Raw genomic sequence first — 19,097 nt, forward strand, 5'->3', positions numbered from 1 at the left:
AAGTTACTGGGGGATTCATCCTCATAATTACCATATAGATTATTTTTATTTCTTTCCTGCATTGAAACATTTCAGAGAGCAGTAGTGCTGATTGAATGAAAATTGAACTTGTTAACATTCTTTTCAGCTTAGCCTGTTGTACATAACAGAAGGTTAGCTTTGATGAATTTTGAAATTCTCTTTCTGATATCTAAGAAACAGACAGTAAAGTAATTTTCTCTTTTCAGTCGTATTTTTTTCCCTTTTATCCAAAAAAGTATAGATTTTACAAAAACAAACTGATAATTTTACATATATTGCTCCATATATTTTACTGACTGTTGGAGAAATTGTGTTTTCTGTTTGGTGAGGATTTGATCCTATTTGAGTTTTATGATTGTGACAATACCCTGATTACATTTAGGATCCTGCCCAGATACACTTAATTCATTTTGGAATAAACTCATCTTTAATTATGTTACCATTTAAATGTCGGCCTGAGGTCAAAAATCAAAAAATGATGGTGGCTATAACTGAGATAATAAGAAGAGACTTTTAAATAAACAGTGAACCGATGTCATGACCTTCAAGAATTTAGTTGCAATTTTTATCCTGTTAGAGGGTAGTAAATACGCAAACCAAAGAAGGAAATGTTATAAACATCTCAAAATAGTGGTGCTTTTTACTTAAAGATCTGAATCTTACTGTATTCAATCCCAAATTGGTAATTTAGCTTTTCAGTGACTAGATTAACTCAAAATTGCAAAAATTAAAGCTAAAAAAAAAACCTAGTTTAAATGGCAAAAAAGTCTTCATTTCAGGCAATTACTTCACCACACATGACTGCATACCTCTAATTTATATCTTTAATTTTCATTTACAAAGAAACTTCCATGTAATCTTTTTTTAAATATTTGGTTTATAATTTTATATTTTGAGAGAAAGGAGTAGGTTTTCAATTAATATAGAGTTATAGCTATGTTGTTTAATGTGTTACAGATAAAACAGTTATTTCATGGGTCATTAATGTGTTTAATGCCTGGAACGTTCTATTAAAACAAGCCCTTGTTATTGTTATGAACATGTTTATTGCCATCCTTAATAGGAAAAAATACAACTAATTCTGGAAGGTGATAATTATTCATTTATAAGAACAGTGGCTATTTCTCACCAGAAGAGATCTTTTACTTTCCGTGATTTGATTTTTTTCTCAAGAAACTGTGGGCCACTAAAGTTCAGATTAAGATCAGAAGTATTAGTCTGTTTTATATTTGAGTTGTACTTTAGGAATAGTAGTTTTTATAGTCACCCCTTTCAAGAAATAAGATACCCACTGACATGATCTCAAAATAAATAATTGCTGTTGACTAAGTGTAACTAAAACGAAAGGGTACTCTTAGGGACCAATCCTGCAAGAAGCTGCGTGCATTTGGCTTTCATTGAAGTCAGAGAGAGTTGTGTGTATTTAGCACCTTTCAAAAGATGCTTACCACCTTGGAGGAGTAGTCCCTTAATTCTCAGTTAAGGCTTTGCAATACCAGTGTGCATTGGAATCGTGACAGTTGGTTTTATACCTGCAAATTTGAGTTCAAAGCTTAGTTGAACAACTTTTGGGATTTCTAGAGGTGGAAATAAACAGTATATATAGCCCACTCAATTTACAGTAACAATCCCGGCTACAACCACTGCAGTTTGACACAACACTAAAGCAAATACAGTCCTTCCCTATCTTGATGATGGACTAAAACATCTAACTGGTCTTTGCAGACTCTAGTTTATTATGCCCTCAATGCCATTTTAATTTTGTATGTTTCAGTGCAGACAAAAGTCACTTTGCTATAAGATGTGTTTCCTCCTTCTCTCTTCTTGATACAAATTTAACAAATCCAGGTGCTAGTGAACTTGTTACAGTACAAACAAACAAAAACCCCAAATGCTCTTTCAAAAAATGATGTAACTCAGACCAAAATGGAAACTGAGTATATTGAAATGAGAATCCCCATTATTGGTCCATTCGTCAAAATGGACTCGTACCATATCATAGAAACCTTAGATTAAGTTCAGTAAGCAGCAATATGGTACAGATTGGCAGGATTTGCCTGAGACACCCATCCAGTGAGCTGGTGATGTTGCTTCTAGTAAATATGAAGGGGTTTTGCTGAGTCACTGGTGCAGGTGACGACTTATTACCCCTTCCAGATATGTGAGGGGCTTTCTAGAAAGAGAGAGGAAGGATCTAGGCTGTGGTTGAGCACTGAGGAAGAAAAATTAATTAATATAGCAGGACTGTCTTTAGGCCAACCAGGCTGAGACAATATTGTGATAGGCACTACAGGAATATATAAAGAGTTTTTCAGTCTAGGAGCAGCCAAGTGTCGGATGAGTTCTGTGGAGTGAAGGAGTGAGGGGAATTTGTTATCTTGTTAATTTCTGTATTAATAGAACCAAGCTCCAAGACAGAAGTGAGATCCACACCATGTATGGATTGCTTTTGAAAGGTAGTTGGAAAAGGCAACTATCACACATGGTTTAAGGATTGTTTTTTTTTTTAATCTCTTTGCAAAAGTGGTATAAAAGAAGAAAACTGGAGGAAGTCCTGACTTAGATGATATGCCACAGCAGACCTAGGCTGCAGACTGACAAGAACAACCAAGATAATTCTTAGAATAGTAGCAAGCCCAGTCTGCAGTCCAACTTCAACAGCAGCAATTCCAGGAGCAAATGTTCCAGAGACACCATTCAGGCTATTGATATTCATGGCACTTAGCCAGGACGGGTAAGGAATGGTGTCCCTAGCCTCTGTTTGTCAGAGGAGGGAGATCACTTGATCATTACTTGTTAGGTTCACTCCCTCTGGGGCACCTGGCATTGGCCACTGTTGGCAGACAGGATACTGGGCTGGATGGACCTTTGGTCTGACCAAGTATGGCCCTTCTTATGTTCTAATACCCATCATCCTTTCTCTGTTCAAGATGGGACTGAATGATGACAGTGCCTGGTCACCTTTGAGCAGATGGACACTGCTGTTGCCTGGGAGTAGTCCTGGGCTGTCCATTTTGCTCCTTTCCAAGTTCTTTTCTGGCCTTTGGTAAGAACGCTGCCACTGACTACCTTCATTGTCCCTGGCTGCCATCCTAGACTGGGTTAGGATCTTTGAGGAGAAGTACCAGCAGCATTTCTGGGGGAAGGTCTTTTCCTCAGGGTTCCTTCACCTAGCAACTAACCTATGAGGTGACGTGGTGTCTCAAGCCTGAGTATTAGTCAGTGGAAGAAATTATGGATTGGTTTTAGGCTGTCTGATCAAGAGTTGCAGACTTGGGTGGACCCACATCAACTGTCTATGCTGGCAGACGTTGTGTAGCACACAGAAGACTACATGGAGAAGCTGAGCTACCAGAGGGACCACCACAGCCATGGGCAGCCCGAGCCTGAAAGACAGTTCATAAGCCAGACTGAAAAAACATCAGAGAAAACTGAACGGACCATAGGATTAGAAGTAGGGAGTTAAAACACATTCTTGCCCAGACTGTAGGGAGAGCTGGCCACACCTCCTAACCCATGTTTTGTTTGTGAAGGGAGGCATATAAGAAAATTCTGTGCCCTAATGAGATGTGACATGGAGATATGTGAGATCAAGCCAGCAGAAAAGGACACTCGCCTAGATCTAGGGGTGATTCAGTAGTTGCTCCTTTGTTTGCTCTTTGTGTGAGAAAGGAACTGAGATATATCCAAAACTTTCTCCCTTTCAGGCGTGTAATGATGGGGAGATATGTGGTCTTGCTGAGATCTCTGGGGCCTCCAGGGGATGAACTGTACCTGTATGAGTGGAAGGGAGAATGGCTTTTTGACCTGAGAGACTTGTAGTGCACTTAGACCAGAAGATTTAAAACAGCCTAAGTGTTTTCAGGTAGCAGAACCTGTGCATGTCTCCTCTGTCCAGAGGAACTTCTAGATGTATCTTGCAGCCTTAATTCCCTGTGAATGGAGATGGTCATTTATCCTTTCCTGTTGTTGTGGGACAAGGCTAGGCAAACTTTCCTCTCTCCAGAGACGTGAGACAGGGTCATGGCTGTGGAACAGGAGATGCTGGCAACCACAATTGGGCTGGTATTTAATCTGTATATCTGAAAACATGAATACTTCTTGAATGGTGGCAATACTGAGCAAAGCTTTGTGTTGTATTTCATAAAACAAGGATTTAATCTATGACAGATAAAAGCATCCTGTTAGTATGTTTTTTTTGATGGACGGACAAATTCAAATCTTCTACAAATTTGATTAATGGATTCTTTTATCTATACTGCAGTTGTGGAGAGAGAACATTGACGATTTCCTTCAGAGAGATGCTGACTTACAAAATCTGAGTAATTTACAGATAGGAACAAGCGATGGTTTTGCTTTTTATATTGAAGTAAATTTATCAGTTGGTATATCACATTGGCTTATGTTATCTTGACAGTGACAAATCTGAAGGATAATAGAATGTGTAATGTTTTAAGTCAACTTTCCAGGGGGTAGTTGGTATACCCACAGAGTAATTTGCACACGTAAGTGTAGGATTTGGAATACATACTTTTGTGGGGACATTTACCATATCCTTCTGTAAAAAACTGACCCACAAAGTTCAGAGTTTCATCCTGGTCCTGTATCTTTCTATACAGGCAAAATGTTTATTGGACTGTCCTGACATTGTTTTTCTGCAAGACTCCCACTGAAATTTAAGTGGAAGTGTTGCCTAAATAAATTATTCTGGATTGGTCCCCTTGATTTTAACAGTATTTTTGAAGTTATCAAGACTTCAGGATTGCTCCATGATATTCAAAAGAGTGATTTTTCTAGTGATTTGAGCCTAAAATTCAGATTGTATTTTTAAAATATCATATTAAATGTTCATGTAGGGTGAAATTCTCCTGTCTGCAGAAGACTAGTGCAATGCCATTACACCAAAGTTACCATCAAAATAGGGTTTAAATGGGATGTAAGCAGTGTACAGGTTCATGCTAGCCCCTTGCTCCAGGTGAATTTCACTCTGCTCTATCGAGGAATACTAAATTGTTCGCTTTAATTTCTGCTGGATGTTTTGTGAGTTTGATGTTACAGGAGCAATATCTAGCAGTGTCCTTGGTTGGAAGGAAAGGCTATATAGTTCCAATTGTATCTGCATTGCATATCATATAGTGAAGTCTGCAACATTGTGCTGGTGCACTGCAGTAATTGCCTCCGTTACTTGGAGAGGGAGGAGGGAGATGGACAGTTCAAAAGGACAATCCTTTTAAAAAAAACAGGGATGCTTACAGAAAAGACTGTTAGACTAGGTTGGCAAAGCAGTGAGCAGTCTGATGTCTGGAGATCCTCTTGGTTCCTTTGATTTTGCCTTCTGTGTATCACATTACACTGAGATAATAGTGCAGAACTCTAGGACTACGAACAGTTAAATTATGCACACATATATAATGGACACTAACATTTGCTTGCGGACAATTTGAGAGGGGAGAGTTTTGATGGTAAAACATTTTAGGCTAAATATTGACTTGCCCCGAGCATGGGTGTTCTTGAAGGGGCAGGGTTTGCTGACTCCCTCACAACAGTGCTTTTGCACAGGACTCCACCATAACTTTGTCTTTAGTGCTCTTGAGGGATATTAAGCAGAGCTAGGTGAAACTTTGGGTATGTCTACACTACAATAAAACACACGCAGCTGGCCCATGTCTGCTGACTTGGGCTCCTGGGGTTTTCAGTCAGCACCGAGTTCATACAAATCCTTTCCCATTTTGATTTCAAATTCATATAAGTTTGCACCCCCTGAATTCTTATGATATTCAAACCTGATTTAGCCCTGGTGCTACTGGACTCTTGCATTTTGTCTCATTTTGGGTCAGAACCATGGAGTATTGTCCAATTTTAACCCAAAACCATAAATCAGACAAGGTTCACTCAAAACTTGATTCATTTCATCTTAAAAGATGGATGAATATTTTAGCAAACCTGATCTAAGTTTTGAGTTACATTGTGAAAGTTGTGCACATTTCAAATAAAAAACCACACCGAATCCCATGTAAATTCATAATACGAATTGGTAGAGCCCTGCAAATCTGCGGATATCCTCATCCGCAGATCCGCGGATCATTTCTGCAGATTGCCGTTCGGATGCAGATACAAATTTTGTATCTGCGCAAGGCTCTAGAAATGGGTACATAGTATTTTCTGTTGTTTTGACTATTCCAAAAAGATGCATTCTGAATATGTGAGCTTTACTGTTTCACTTGTCAGTGTTTCAAGTACTAATGGAATTAAAATATCACATAGACACTGTGACCCAAACACTGATTATATTCTTTCCCTGAATACTTCTGATATGTGAAAGTTCCTCATAATTCTCTAGATAATGAAGGAAATGTTACTGATCCTGTTGACTCTATAGGAAGTGTTACTGATAAGGAATCCACCATGTTTAAAATGTTTGAGGGAAAAAAATAAACAGTTAAGGTATCTTGGTGGAATTTTACATGATAATGGTGCCCTCAAGTTGATTTACAAGCTCAGAAGGGATTCACCAAGGCTGTGAATCAAAAAAGTTAGGACTGTGTATATCCCATTCCTTCATACTATCACATCAGACCGTTATAAAAATATGAACAGCTCTTCCACTTCCTTTTCTGAAATCTCCTCTGCATGCACAGTTACGTACAGTATTCTACTGAAATTCACAATGACGTCTCTCCACAAAATAATAATTGCATTCACGCTCCATTCATCATGCTATTGAAATACATATATTAGGAATATAACTTTGAGTATAAATGCAGCAAATGTATTGCTGATGGTTGTCACATGACAATAGAAACTATTTTTTTACCAAATCAAAATATAAGAACCAGAAATTAACCTTTACAATATTTTCTTTTTCATATCAGACTTTCTGTTTGATGCCAGTTAGCCATTTCCAGTGATGAAATGTTACTTACTTTCCAATTTGTGTTTTTACTTAAATTTTTAGAGGCAAAACAGGGAAGGGAATAATAAAGAAATACAAAGAGGTGAAAAAAAAAGAGAACTCCCCCTTTCCCACACAAACATGTCAAAAGAAGGAACCAGTTAACAATTCATGGGCTTGTGTATAAAATTAAATTCTGAGTCAGTGCAAAGTCAAGAGCATTTAGTTTCAATAAAGTCATAGACTCAACCAAAATGTCAAGACTTAGAGTCAATTATTTGTAACCCATGGCTTTGTATTCTGCTGCTTTGGTATAAAGACTGTGAAAGATGGTTTTGTGTAACAGCAAGGAAGCGAAGGAAAACTAGTCTTTTAGAGGTAGAATACTTCCTAGAAACTGCTTTGTGCATGACCCACAAAGAAAGCGAATTCTGATTATCTCCACCTTTGTTTTAACAGCAGTTTTTTTTCTTTATGCAGTAAAAGAGTGTCTGTAAAGCAAAAGGACTTAATTAATGTACAGAAAGTGATATCCCTTAAAAAAAAAAAACAACCTTGGAACGACTTCCAGATGCCACTGTCAATATAATTCTAAATCAGAGTGACCCTATAGTTAGCGGTAGTAAATTTCCCAGAAAGGTGCCCTGAAGCAAATAGGCATTTCAGTTAATCAGTCTGATGGTTTAAACATTTCTATATCAAGTGCTTCATTTTTGGCACATACATTCATCTCTAAGGAACTAGGCTCCTTTTCTTGGAGGTGGGAGATAATAAAAGCATTTGAGAAATAAGAAGAAAAATGAAGTCCAGCAGGGGTGAGCAGCCCAGCTGGCAGCAGCTCGTAGACCATGGGAAATTTGGGGAAGCTGTTGGCAGGTTCTGAGATCCCAGCATGTAGAGATCTGTACCTTGAATTTGGAGGGTTAGTGCATCTGTGTTGGACCCCAGTGAAGTACTTCTTCTTGGTATGGTTGGGTGTTTTGTGTGACAGATAGCCTGGCTGTCCCACAGCCTGGTATGCTCTGGCACTGGAAACATCCATGATCCCATAGCTGTGTGCTAGACCACTCTGCAAATTGAAGGAGGCTTCCTCAGTGGGTATCAGCACAAAAACAAGAGAACCCTAGATTCAGTGTTAATGTAGAAGGGGCACTGACTGGGTGCTCTGGGGAAGTGAGAGAGGCTGGGCAATCTTGTTTCCAACAGATGAGGAGGATGGAAAGTTGAATTAACATCACCATCCACTACCAACCCCTGCAGCACTTAGGGCCAGATTTTCATACCTTGGAGCTTTCCGGAAATGGTTTTCCCATAATGTGAATATTTTTGAGATATCAAAATTTTTTTCTGATGTGAAATGGAACAAAATATCAAAATTTAAAAAAAAAAAAAAAAAGGCTGACATGAAATGTTTTGACCATTTCTGAAACTTTTTTACACATTTTTTGGAGTCAGGAGGTTTGTTGAATATGAACCTGTTTCATAAACACTTCTGGTTTTGGTGAATTGACTTCTAAAAATTTTTTTAAAAAAATGCTTTGTTGAAAATTCCTGACCAGCTCTAGTCAGATTCTTTGGGGGCAATTCTGAAAGAGTTCAACCTTATTGAGGCACTTAAATAAGCTCCAGATTGTCAGATAAGTTCAGCACTTATCAGGTCCTACTGAGATGCTTCTGGCCAGTGTTTCAAGTAAGCTCAGCAACCAGCAGGGAAGTTGGGGATGGACTGTAAATTGAGCACTTCACAAATCTGCAGTTTGCTGAGGTTCTACATTATTTCTTTAAGTATTCCTTCATAAGCAAATAATTATGCTGTAGATCATTAGCACTGAAATAATTTTCAGAATCTAATTTACTTCTTGCATTTCCCTCTGTTTGGACAATATAGATTAGGCAGATTTCTAAATCAATTTGTGAGATTTTTATTCTCTCCATTTACGAAGTGTGGTCTATAAATTACCATTTTTTCTTTCAATTTTAAATGTTCTTTTATGGAATATTGATCTTCTTTATATACTTACAAATAATAAAACCTATTTATGCATAGACAGATTCCAGTCCGTTTTACATTAAGGGTCTCTGTTATTTATAAACATGCTAGGTACTGTACAGATTTATAAGAAAGCAGTCCTGGCCCTCAAGAGTTTATGATCTGTAAAGACAAAAAACCCACAAACGGTGGGTGTCAGAGACACAATATGCAAGAAAAATAAGGCTGATGATTAGGATGTAGCTTGTTAATTCCATGCGTACTTAGTTATTTGGTTTTTATTTTTATCTTTTTATATTTACTTTTTTGTAGGCTACCTGCAGAATGGGTTTTTTAGCAGTGATTTGAATTATTTGAACGGTGCACTAGCATGCTGCAATGTCTGAGTTCCAGACACAACAGGTTCTTTGCTTAAAAGAACTTAAAGATTCCACTTCAGTCTGAATTATTTTTTAACCTATTTTGGTTACAGATAAGAGCTATGTAATAACTGAGTTGCCATTCAGTAGAGGCAAACGTACATTTGTTTGTTTTTTTCATTTTGTTTACTTGGTGCGTAGACCGCAATTTGTGTCTAGTCAGTTTCAATGTTTCCCCTGCACAGTCAGTCCGTCTTTTCCCCTTGTTGTTCGGGTCGGTATACTGCACAGCAAAGACAGGTGGAAAACATTTCAAAGAATAGGGAAATGTGATTGTAATGCCACAAAAATGGGCAGGGGGACTCTGGGGAAGGTGTTATACCTGAAGCTGCTTTTAACTCGTTTTTTAAACTGACTAGATTTCAAGTTGACAGTGTCAACTAAATAAGACTGTTAAAACTATCCATAACATTATTTTATGGTCGCTGCTAAATATTTGCTCTTTCCATGCTTTTTAGGATCATAGCCACTCACAAGTTTCACAGTATCGCCAGGATCATTCTTTGATTATGAGATCGATTGTTCATATGACTGATGCTGCTCGTTCAGGAATTATGCCTCCTAGTCAGTTAACCACCATTAACCAGTCTCAGCTAAGTGCACAGTTGGGACTAAATTTAGGAGGCACTAGCTTGCCACATACTTCTCCTTCACCTCCTGCAAGTAAATCAGCAACTCCTTCCCCATCCAGCTCTATAAATGAAGAGGATGCAGATGAATCAAACAGAGTAAGTTATAGTATGTGTTATAATATATATGACCATATATAATATAGTTTTGAATACGTAGAAATAGAACTGCTGACTTCACTGCAGTGTGGCCGGCCAGGTAAAATATACAAATATTTCAGTAGTGGAGTATATGATTGTGGCAATATTCATATGTTCTGGGTGACCTCTTTACTTAGTAAAACTATATTTGTTTATGAAGTGTACATAATATAGCTCTTTAGTGATTTTAGGAGGATATCTTAGGCATGTATGTATGTATAGGCCTATTTCTGTGACAAATTTCAGATTTTATAGACATGATCAGTCAGTTTGCGTTATCTTATAACTGTTTTGACATTTTAACATTCTTTAATATCGTATATTTAACTATACATGCTTTTTTCTAGAAATAAAGGTTGACCTTTCCCTTTTTATGAAAGTTTTAGTATGCCTGTAGTTCATTTCCATTGAGATTTAAATAGACCTGTTAGCAAAGGAATTATTCTGGCCGGATCAACTGAAATTAATACAAATATTTTAGCAATTAAAATTTATTTTAGGGTTAGGGTTGCATGTATTACCCATGCAGATCTCCTGATGAAACCAGTGGGAACTGTGCATGTGAAAGCTCTGCAGGATAGGGTCATCATATACCAAAGTAATATTATGGAGAAAGTCCTTTCTTCACCATATCCCTCTGCTGCCACAGAGTATCCTTAGAACAGCAGAATGGGGTAGAATACAAGGAGCATATACATCTTGTAAGAAGCTCCCTCTGTGACTCTTGGAGGGGTCCTCAGGAGAGTCTCTTGTATGCCAGCCTCAGTGAGGTTTGGGGAGGATCCCTGGCAGGGAATTGATGACTACATGGATCCATCTGTTCACTGCTTCTCCACCCATCAACCCACAGGAAGTGGTGGAGTTAGAGAGCGATAGCAGTGTGTGTTCACTCTAGCTCTATAGCCAGAGGAAAGTATTTGTAACCCCTGGCCCAAGGGGTTAACAGGCTTAGCCAAGGGACCAGGAGGTTCCCCTAAGCTTCTTATTTTTGAGTTTCTGTTGCTGAAATCTATTCTTTCATAGAGAATGCACAAAATATGTAATGTATCCTGTATTAATTTTTATAGAAATTATATCCAGGACATGCTCTTCCCATCTAAAACTTAAGGGGCTGAGTCTGCAACCCTTAGTCATGTTGAATAGTTATTACACACACATTTAGTTCCATTAAGGCCAATGGGATTAAATGCCTGAGTTAATTCTACTTAGGAGTAACGGTTGCACAACAGGATTCTAAAATGTTACCTGTCCATTAATCTTATTCATTTGTTGTTTAATAGAACTACTGAGGATTTTTCATACACACATATATCTGAATATACTGTGTAGGCAATGATTTTTGTTGCTGTTTCTTAGGCTACTGGAGAAAAAAGAGCTGCTCCAGATTCTGGCAAGAAGCCCAAGACTCCAAAGAAGAAGAAAAAGAAAGATCCCAATGAACCACAAAAGCCAGTGTCAGCATATGCTCTATTCTTCAGGGACACACAGGCTGCAATTAAAGGGCAGAATCCTAATGCTACATTTGGAGAGGTTTCAAAAATAGTAGCATCTATGTGGGACAGTTTAGGAGAAGAACAAAAACAGGTAATAAAGAACAGACTGCAGTTATGCAATAGTATATTACAAGAAGTAAAATGACAATCCTGTTAAGTAAATACCAGGAGCTAGATTGTCAGTGAGTGTGTATCAATGTTGCTCCACTGAGCTATGCTGATTTACACTTGCTGAGGAGCTGACCGCAGAACAGAGTGTCGTTATAGGAGTCTTATGGTGGTATCGAACTTTGGTGGCCTATCAATTCATGTAGATAACTCTGTTGCCATCAAGTCCAGTCTTTACAGGTCAGTTTGGAGAAAGCTTGGGTGAGGCATCCTAGTACACCGTTATATATAATTAAATAATATATTGTCAAGCTTTTTTCTTTTTTACTTTACTCAAAAGTTAGACTAGAAGAAGGGAAGGTGCAACACATTTTCCATTTCCTTTGATCTTCTTTATGAAGCTTTGTTACAAAGATTGTTGGTTTCAAACCTTTGAAGCCAACCCTGTGTGCCTCACTATATCAGCCTAGTGTTTGAAATTTTATTCATAGCTCATTTTAAAACTTAGTACAGTAGAATGAGTTTTCAGAGATTAGCTGTTCTTCCTTAGGGGTTGTGTTCCTCTTCATAGCCACATAACTCCTACGCATGAATTGAGAAAATAATAGGCAACATCTTGCCGAAAAAATGTCATACTTACTGAGCACCAGCTAAGATCATTCACTATAGCAATTTGTAGCAGCCATAGAACAATAATATGATTAGTGATAAGGAAAACATTAGGGTGCTGTGGTTAAAATCCAAACAGGAAGGCAGTAAGGTGAAAACTGAAGTTCATCTACAGGCGTAGATAGTGTACAGTGAAAGGTAATATGATTTTCAGTGTAAGGCTAGTTGTCAACATTTTAAGAGAAGAAAAATCACGTGTGTGTGTTGGGGGCGGGGGGTTATAGACTGAAAAGCAGGACCATATCTTTAATTCCTTGCATGTATACAAGTATGACCCTATTCTGGCAAGTGCTGTTTTATGGTGAAAAATGTGTAAGCTGAAGTTGGTGTTAATTGTGGTGTCTTTAACAGATATATAAAAGGAAAACAGAAGCTGCCAAAAAAGAATACCTAAAGGCACTTGCTGCCTATAGAGCTAGTCTTGTTTCCAAGGTAAGCCTGATGGTGACTTCAATCAAACATAAGGTAGAGTTTGGCAATGGTTATTTAAATGTGAATTTTGTCATGTGATTAAAAATAAATCTAGAATCCCAGAGTTCCTTTAATGTAGCCCTGAAACATAACAGCTCAAACTACATTCTGTGCTTAGTTTTTGCACAAAAATTTTTCATAGTCCTAAAATCACAGTAATAAATATTGGACAATAACTATACAAACACACCTTGTCTCTGGGTTATTTTTAAAAGTAAAGTAATACATGCTATGGTGAGTGACAGTTTGTAAAAGTAGAATCTGTTTATTAGAAATGTATTGACTTTTAAATACTCAGGTTTAAAAGCTATTTGCAGAATTTCCCAAGTACCCACTTTTTAAGAAGACACAGAATATACTGGATATGGGGCAAGGTGGAAGATGAGATGCGATGAATCCTGTGTATTTCTTGCTGTTGAAGGACAGATATACACTGTGGCTTTGAATTTAGAAAGTACCTGCAAATGGACAACCTGTCAGGGATCCACACTGAGTATTTCAGAAGAAATACAATTATAAAACCCAACTTGCAATATGAGGAAAGTCAGCCTATAGCGTTGTTATGTAAGAAGTAGCCTTTTAATTGGCATTCTTAGATTGGTTCTACTTCTTTCACATTTGAACATAAGCAAGAGATATATCCATGCATCCAACTAAAATATCTATGGAAGAAGTACTAGACATAATTACATGTTTCATAGATTAATTACAAAAGAATCTCTAACTCCAACAATAAAACATAAGGAAACAGTACAAGAAAATGATGAAAACCAGCTTTCAGGATCACTTATATGAATAGCACAAGAGAAAGTGTTAAGCATTTCAAATAATTCAGATTACAAATATAAAAACAACACCAGTAGTTGAAAACCTTGAGCTATATCTGAAGGTATATTGTCCACAGGATATGGCTCGTTATTATCTCAAGGGTTTGTAATATGAGGCTACTAAGTCACTTGGACGCTTTTGAAAATGTTACCCTAATCCTCTTTTCAAAAGCACCAAAGTTGCTTAGGAGCCAAAGTATCATTGTCTTTCAAAGACAGTGGGGCTGCTTATTATTATTTATTTGTATTACTGTAGTGGCCAGGAGCCCGAGTCATGGACCAGAATCCCATTGTACTAGGTACTTTACAAATACAGAACAAAAAGATGGTCCCTATCCTAAGGGGCTTATAATCGACGTATAAGACAAGAGAACAGATGGATATAGACAGACAGGGGACTACACAGAAACAATGAGACAATATTGGTCAGCATAACAGGCCCAGATTGTTAAATATATTTAGGTGCCTAAAGATGCAGATAGGTACTTACTAGGATTTTCAAAAATGCTTCGGAACCAAACTCCCATTGAAATCCCTTTAGACTTTAATCATCTGTAAAGAAATCAGACTTGGTACACTAATGACAATAAATAGTTGAGATCCATATTCTACAAGTCAGTTAAAGAGGTTTTGCCCTTCAGTGCTGTGTCATCATGTAATTCCATTCAGATCTGTCACTGGAAAGTTTTGTGGAAAACAAACATGCAAGTATGCAACGTATTGTGCTATGATGTCCCTGTGGGTATTTATCTTAAAGCTGCTGGGCCAAATTCAGGTCTTCCACCATGCAATCCCATTGACTTTAGTGGGATTGCAAGGGTTCAGGGAGAGCAGAATTTAGCTTCCTGTCAGAACCAGAACTTCAGTTGCTTGTGGTACCAGCTAGAGCGGTGTATTAATGCATGATGGAATGAATATGAGCCCTAATGGTCTCTTCTCCCTGCTAATTGATATTTTTGCAGAAAAAAACCCACTCTCCTTGGCAGCTTCTGGATTTTCTCTCCTCATCAACAGCACCCCTTTTTGTCCCTGTAAAAATGTGTGGTCCCTTAAATTGATCTGGGTAACTCTGAGCCAGGATCCCTGCCGGCCTCTCTATCTTGTACAGATTTAATGTAAAAAGGAAGAAATAAGAAATGAGATAATAGATCTATTGAAGCTGCTGTTCAGTAAAGGAAATCAGTTGTATTGAGCAAACTCTAAGCAGTGGTGTGACTCATATCTGCTACATGAACCGCTGTCCCGACTGTAAGACTGCTTAGGATGAATTATCTTTCCTACTTCATGTTAAGCTGTTTACGTTAACAGTAGATGAGGGCAGAAAGGGACGTCAAATAATTTGTGAGCCTGATAATAATGCCCTTCTCTGTACCAATATCAGCTCTTGAATTTCTCTTTTAAACACAGGCGGCTGCAGAATCCGCTGAAGCCCAGACAATACGGTCTGTTCAGCAAACGTTGGCGTCCACTAATTTGTCATCCTCCCTTCTGCTGAATACTCCTCTTTCTCAACATGCAGCGGTGTCTGCATCTCCTCAGACTCTCCAACAATCCCTTCCCAGGGCAATCGCTCCAAAACCTTTAACCATGAGACTGCCAATGAATCAGATTGTAGCTTCTGTTACCATTGCCCCAAACATGCCAGCAAACATTGCAGCCCCACTGATAAGCTCTATGGGAACAAATATCGTTGCAACACCATCTTCATCGCAAGTAAGCCCTTCCATGCAAACCCAGCAGCACCAGCTGCAACAACTGCAGCAGCAGCAGATGCAGCAAATGCAGCAGCAGCAACTACATCAGCATCAAATGCATCAGCAGATCCAGCAACAAATGCAACAGCAGCATTTTCAGCACCACATGCAACAACATTTGCAGCAGCAGCAGCATCTTCACCAGCAAATTAATCAGCAGCAAATGCAGCAGCAGCTGCAACAGATACAGCTCCAGCAAATGCAGCAGCAGCAAATGCAACACATGCAACACCAGTCCCAGCCTTCTCCTCAGCAGCATTCCCCTGTAACCTCCCAGATGACCTCCCCCATCCCTGCCATTGGGAGCCCTCAGCCAGCATCTCAGCAGCACCAGTCACAAATACCGTCCCAAACACAGACTCAAGTACTGTCGCAGGTTAGTATTTTCTGAAGATAAATGTTCTTGCAACCTTGTTTTGCATTTATCAAGGGGGTAGGGGTAAACCATATTTGGCTGAAAACTGTAAATTGTTGATGGTAGTTATGCAGAGATGCATAACAGATCAAACGATCCTCTAAAGTGTCTATTAGATAGGCAATAAAGAACTACAATGTAGCTGTGTATCATCTTTTAGCTGACTATAAATCATTTTGTTAAAAAAAAAAATAATAAAAAATAAGCTGTGCTCCTTTTCATGTGATGGCCTTTTTAATTTATTTTAGCTTTACCTACAATATGTGAATAAAATGGCCTGATAAATACGTGGATGTTATGACTGCAAAATGGCCTTTCAGAGTTATATAAGGTAACCTTTCTTTCTCTAAAAGTGAGTAATGCACTTCAAGGCAGTTTAAACTCATGAAACCCTTAAAAGCACAGTCGTAACTACCTGTAAAATGATGATTGGATTTCATACAATCATACTTGTATGACATGAGTAGTTGATGGCATTTTTTTGTCATGAAAATAATGTAAATCACAGATTTTTGCCAAAGCTCTTAATTTTTTCTTTCCTACACGTCTTCAGAAAAACAGATGCAAGCGACTAAACTTTAATGGTTGACCCGTCCTTTCACTTTGATTTCTCCAAATAAACCTACCATACTTTGTAACAAAATATATATCGACACTGTTACCCTATTATGTTAATTCCAGTTGCAAAACAAATGTGAATATTATATTCTGTGTTTAAGTGACGAGTTTCAGATTTAATACACTGTATTTTTAAAAGGGAAATGCACTTAAATAAAACTGAGATTAAAAAATGCAAGATGTTTTAATATGCTGTAATACCAGTAGAATATTTAAAAGAAGCTCCACATCTGAATAATCAATGTAAATATTTTCTTTAAAAGTTGTAAGTTTTTCATATCATGTGTTGTAAAGTTTTCATAAATGAGGCTTTAATGTAAACACTGGTAACATGAACTATTAATTGCTACATTGCTTATTGTGTTTTTAAGCTGTTTTATACTTTTTTATGAGTTATGATAGCAGCAATTAAGTTGTTTGTATTTTGCTTATCTAAAATAAATGCTTTTATCTTGCTATAGAATAAACACATTTCCGTAAAACCAGTGGACTGGAAGTGTTTGATGCAACAACCAGAAAAAAGTGTTCATTTTTAATACTACTGTCTTTAAAAACTTCTCCCTTCAGATTTTTATTTTCTCAAGCACACTGTGTAACTAGGTACTGTGCAAAGTTTGCTGGTGCTGCATATGATCGATTCTGGTGTATGTACAAGTGCCCTCGTTAAAACATGAAGAACAGCGTATGACTTGTTTCGAGTCTCTGTGGCTAACTGCACAGGCAGGGTATAGAGGGTGGGATTACAAAACAGTCACAATGCACAGATATTACATAAGATCAAAGGCACGACTTGAGGAGACGAGGTAGCAGAATCGGGCAGACTAGTAGTATTTCAAAATGGTCCTCAGTCAAAATTCTGGATTTAAAAAAACCCAGAATTTTGTTGCCACAGACCCATAGTTCTGTAACAGGCTTATTCAAAACCCTGGATATAAAAGCCCTGAACTTTGTGATTCACGCTCATCTCGATTTGTCTTATTTGCATATTTTAGCATATGAGCACTGAGTGATACCTAGGGGTAAAGAACATAAGCATGTCACGTGGCAGGTTTGGAATCTTCCTCTGCTATAGTGTCAAGATGCTGGTGCTTTGTATACATTCTTACTCTTGAGAAGGAAGAGAACTCTTTTTCTTTCTCTGATTTCTTTCCCCATAATAGCTGCCCTATGAGTGCACTGTGACCACTATCCCCAGTTGTCTTGCGTGATTAATTACAGCATCTGTTCTGTCAGAAACTATAATGAAGAGGTCTTGATAAAAATTGCAAATTACCACTGGCAACAATTTAGAACTGCTTATGATAAAATGAAAATTAAAAACCGCAAGTGTCAAGCCTGAGCAGAATCCTCATCTGAAAAGAATGAGCATGTTAGAGGTGGTGTCCATGGCTACTGAGCTCAGGACAGAACCCAACAAAATGGAATATAGATTCCTAAAAAGTTGCAGTTATAGTTGTGAGAAGATTTACTATATGTTGTGAGTTATTAATAATGAATTCAGCTTTCAATATTTCATAATCTGGTACTTTGTTTATTATGTACAACTATTGAACAGCAAGAGATTCTAATTATAAATTTATAGATTTCTTGGAGCAGAAAAATTCATGAATAAATTGAAGTATTTCGTAATACGTGTTAGTTGACAGGTACCAGTGTTCGAAATAGTCTTACTATGATGTCTAATTACGTCTTGGAGGGAGACAGTTTATTCCACACATGAGGAAGTCTGCATGCGTTAGAAATGTCACAGCAGAGGTTGGCAGTGAGAGATTTTTCTGTGTCACTTTTAACCAACGTTACATAACAATGGGAACCATTTTATAGTCTATTTTAAAACCTTTAGACAAACGCCTTCAAAAATAATTGCTAAACTGCATGTGACAGTAATTGTGTATTAGTTTTATAATTGTCATTTTGAAGACCTATGAAGTATTGTTGAGAAAATGTCACTAGTAATAAGAGTTAATTACAACTGAAGTCTGTTTTCAACTATTTGCAGTTAGACTCAGGTGTTATTACGCTCATTAAATGATTTCATAAATCCTGGGTGGTATCCCATTTGTTTCAGTGCTGCTGAACTATTGATAGTCAGTTCCAGGAAAAATAGTTTTAATTACTGCAGTTAAAAACATTAATCATTAAGCAGAACTGTATATATTAAATGTCAAGATTTGAATCATGGAAAACTACTTTTCCCCTGCTTGTTACAAAATTATATTTCACATGATCCACAACAGCATATTGCAGAACATCTTGTGTTTCAAATTGTACAAGTTAGCATTCATATGCTCCAGGTTTGAGTACATAATTTTGCTGTTACAGGTCAGAAATACAACTGTTAATATACAATTCATACAGGAAATATGCCTAATGATTTTGGTGTCATACACCTATTAAATAAAGTTTTTACTCCTATCATTAACAAGTACTTAACTACCCCCTTCATTTCCCAAGATTTTAGATGCTTTATCACCCCAGTTAACTACATTCTACTTTCACATTAACCTAGGCTGCCATATGATGAAAGAACATAAGGAGGTTTAATTTTTAGCTGACATGGGGTCATTAGTTTCCAGCTCGGAGAACAAAGGCTTTAAATACCTTTATGCTGCATAATTTCAACTATATATTATCACCTGACCATTGTGGT

At 37.6% G+C, this 19,097-nt stretch overlaps 1 protein-coding gene across 4 annotated transcripts in view; it reads left to right on the forward strand.

Moving 5' to 3' along the window:
* The window catches only part of TOX3 (TOX high mobility group box family member 3), an 83,199-nt gene extending 66,295 nt beyond the window's left edge, over positions 1-16,904 (forward strand). For all 4 annotated transcript variants that reach the window (XM_074969136.1, XM_074969137.1, XM_074969138.1 and 1 more), the window contains 4 exons: positions 9,781-10,050; positions 11,449-11,676; positions 12,714-12,794; positions 15,068-16,904. In XM_074969136.1, coding sequence (XP_074825237.1) covers positions 9,781-10,050; positions 11,449-11,676; positions 12,714-12,794; positions 15,068-15,805 — 1,317 coding nt within the window. In that variant the 3' untranslated portion in view covers positions 15,806-16,904. The remainder of the gene's footprint in view (positions 1-9,780; positions 10,051-11,448; positions 11,677-12,713; positions 12,795-15,067) is intronic.
* The last annotated feature ends 2,193 nt before the right edge of the window (positions 16,905-19,097 follow it).

The sequence above is a fragment of the Natator depressus genome, chromosome 12 (genome assembly GCF_965152275.1).
Source record: "Natator depressus isolate rNatDep1 chromosome 12, rNatDep2.hap1, whole genome shotgun sequence".
Lineage (NCBI taxonomy): Eukaryota > Metazoa > Chordata > Testudines > Cheloniidae > Natator > Natator depressus.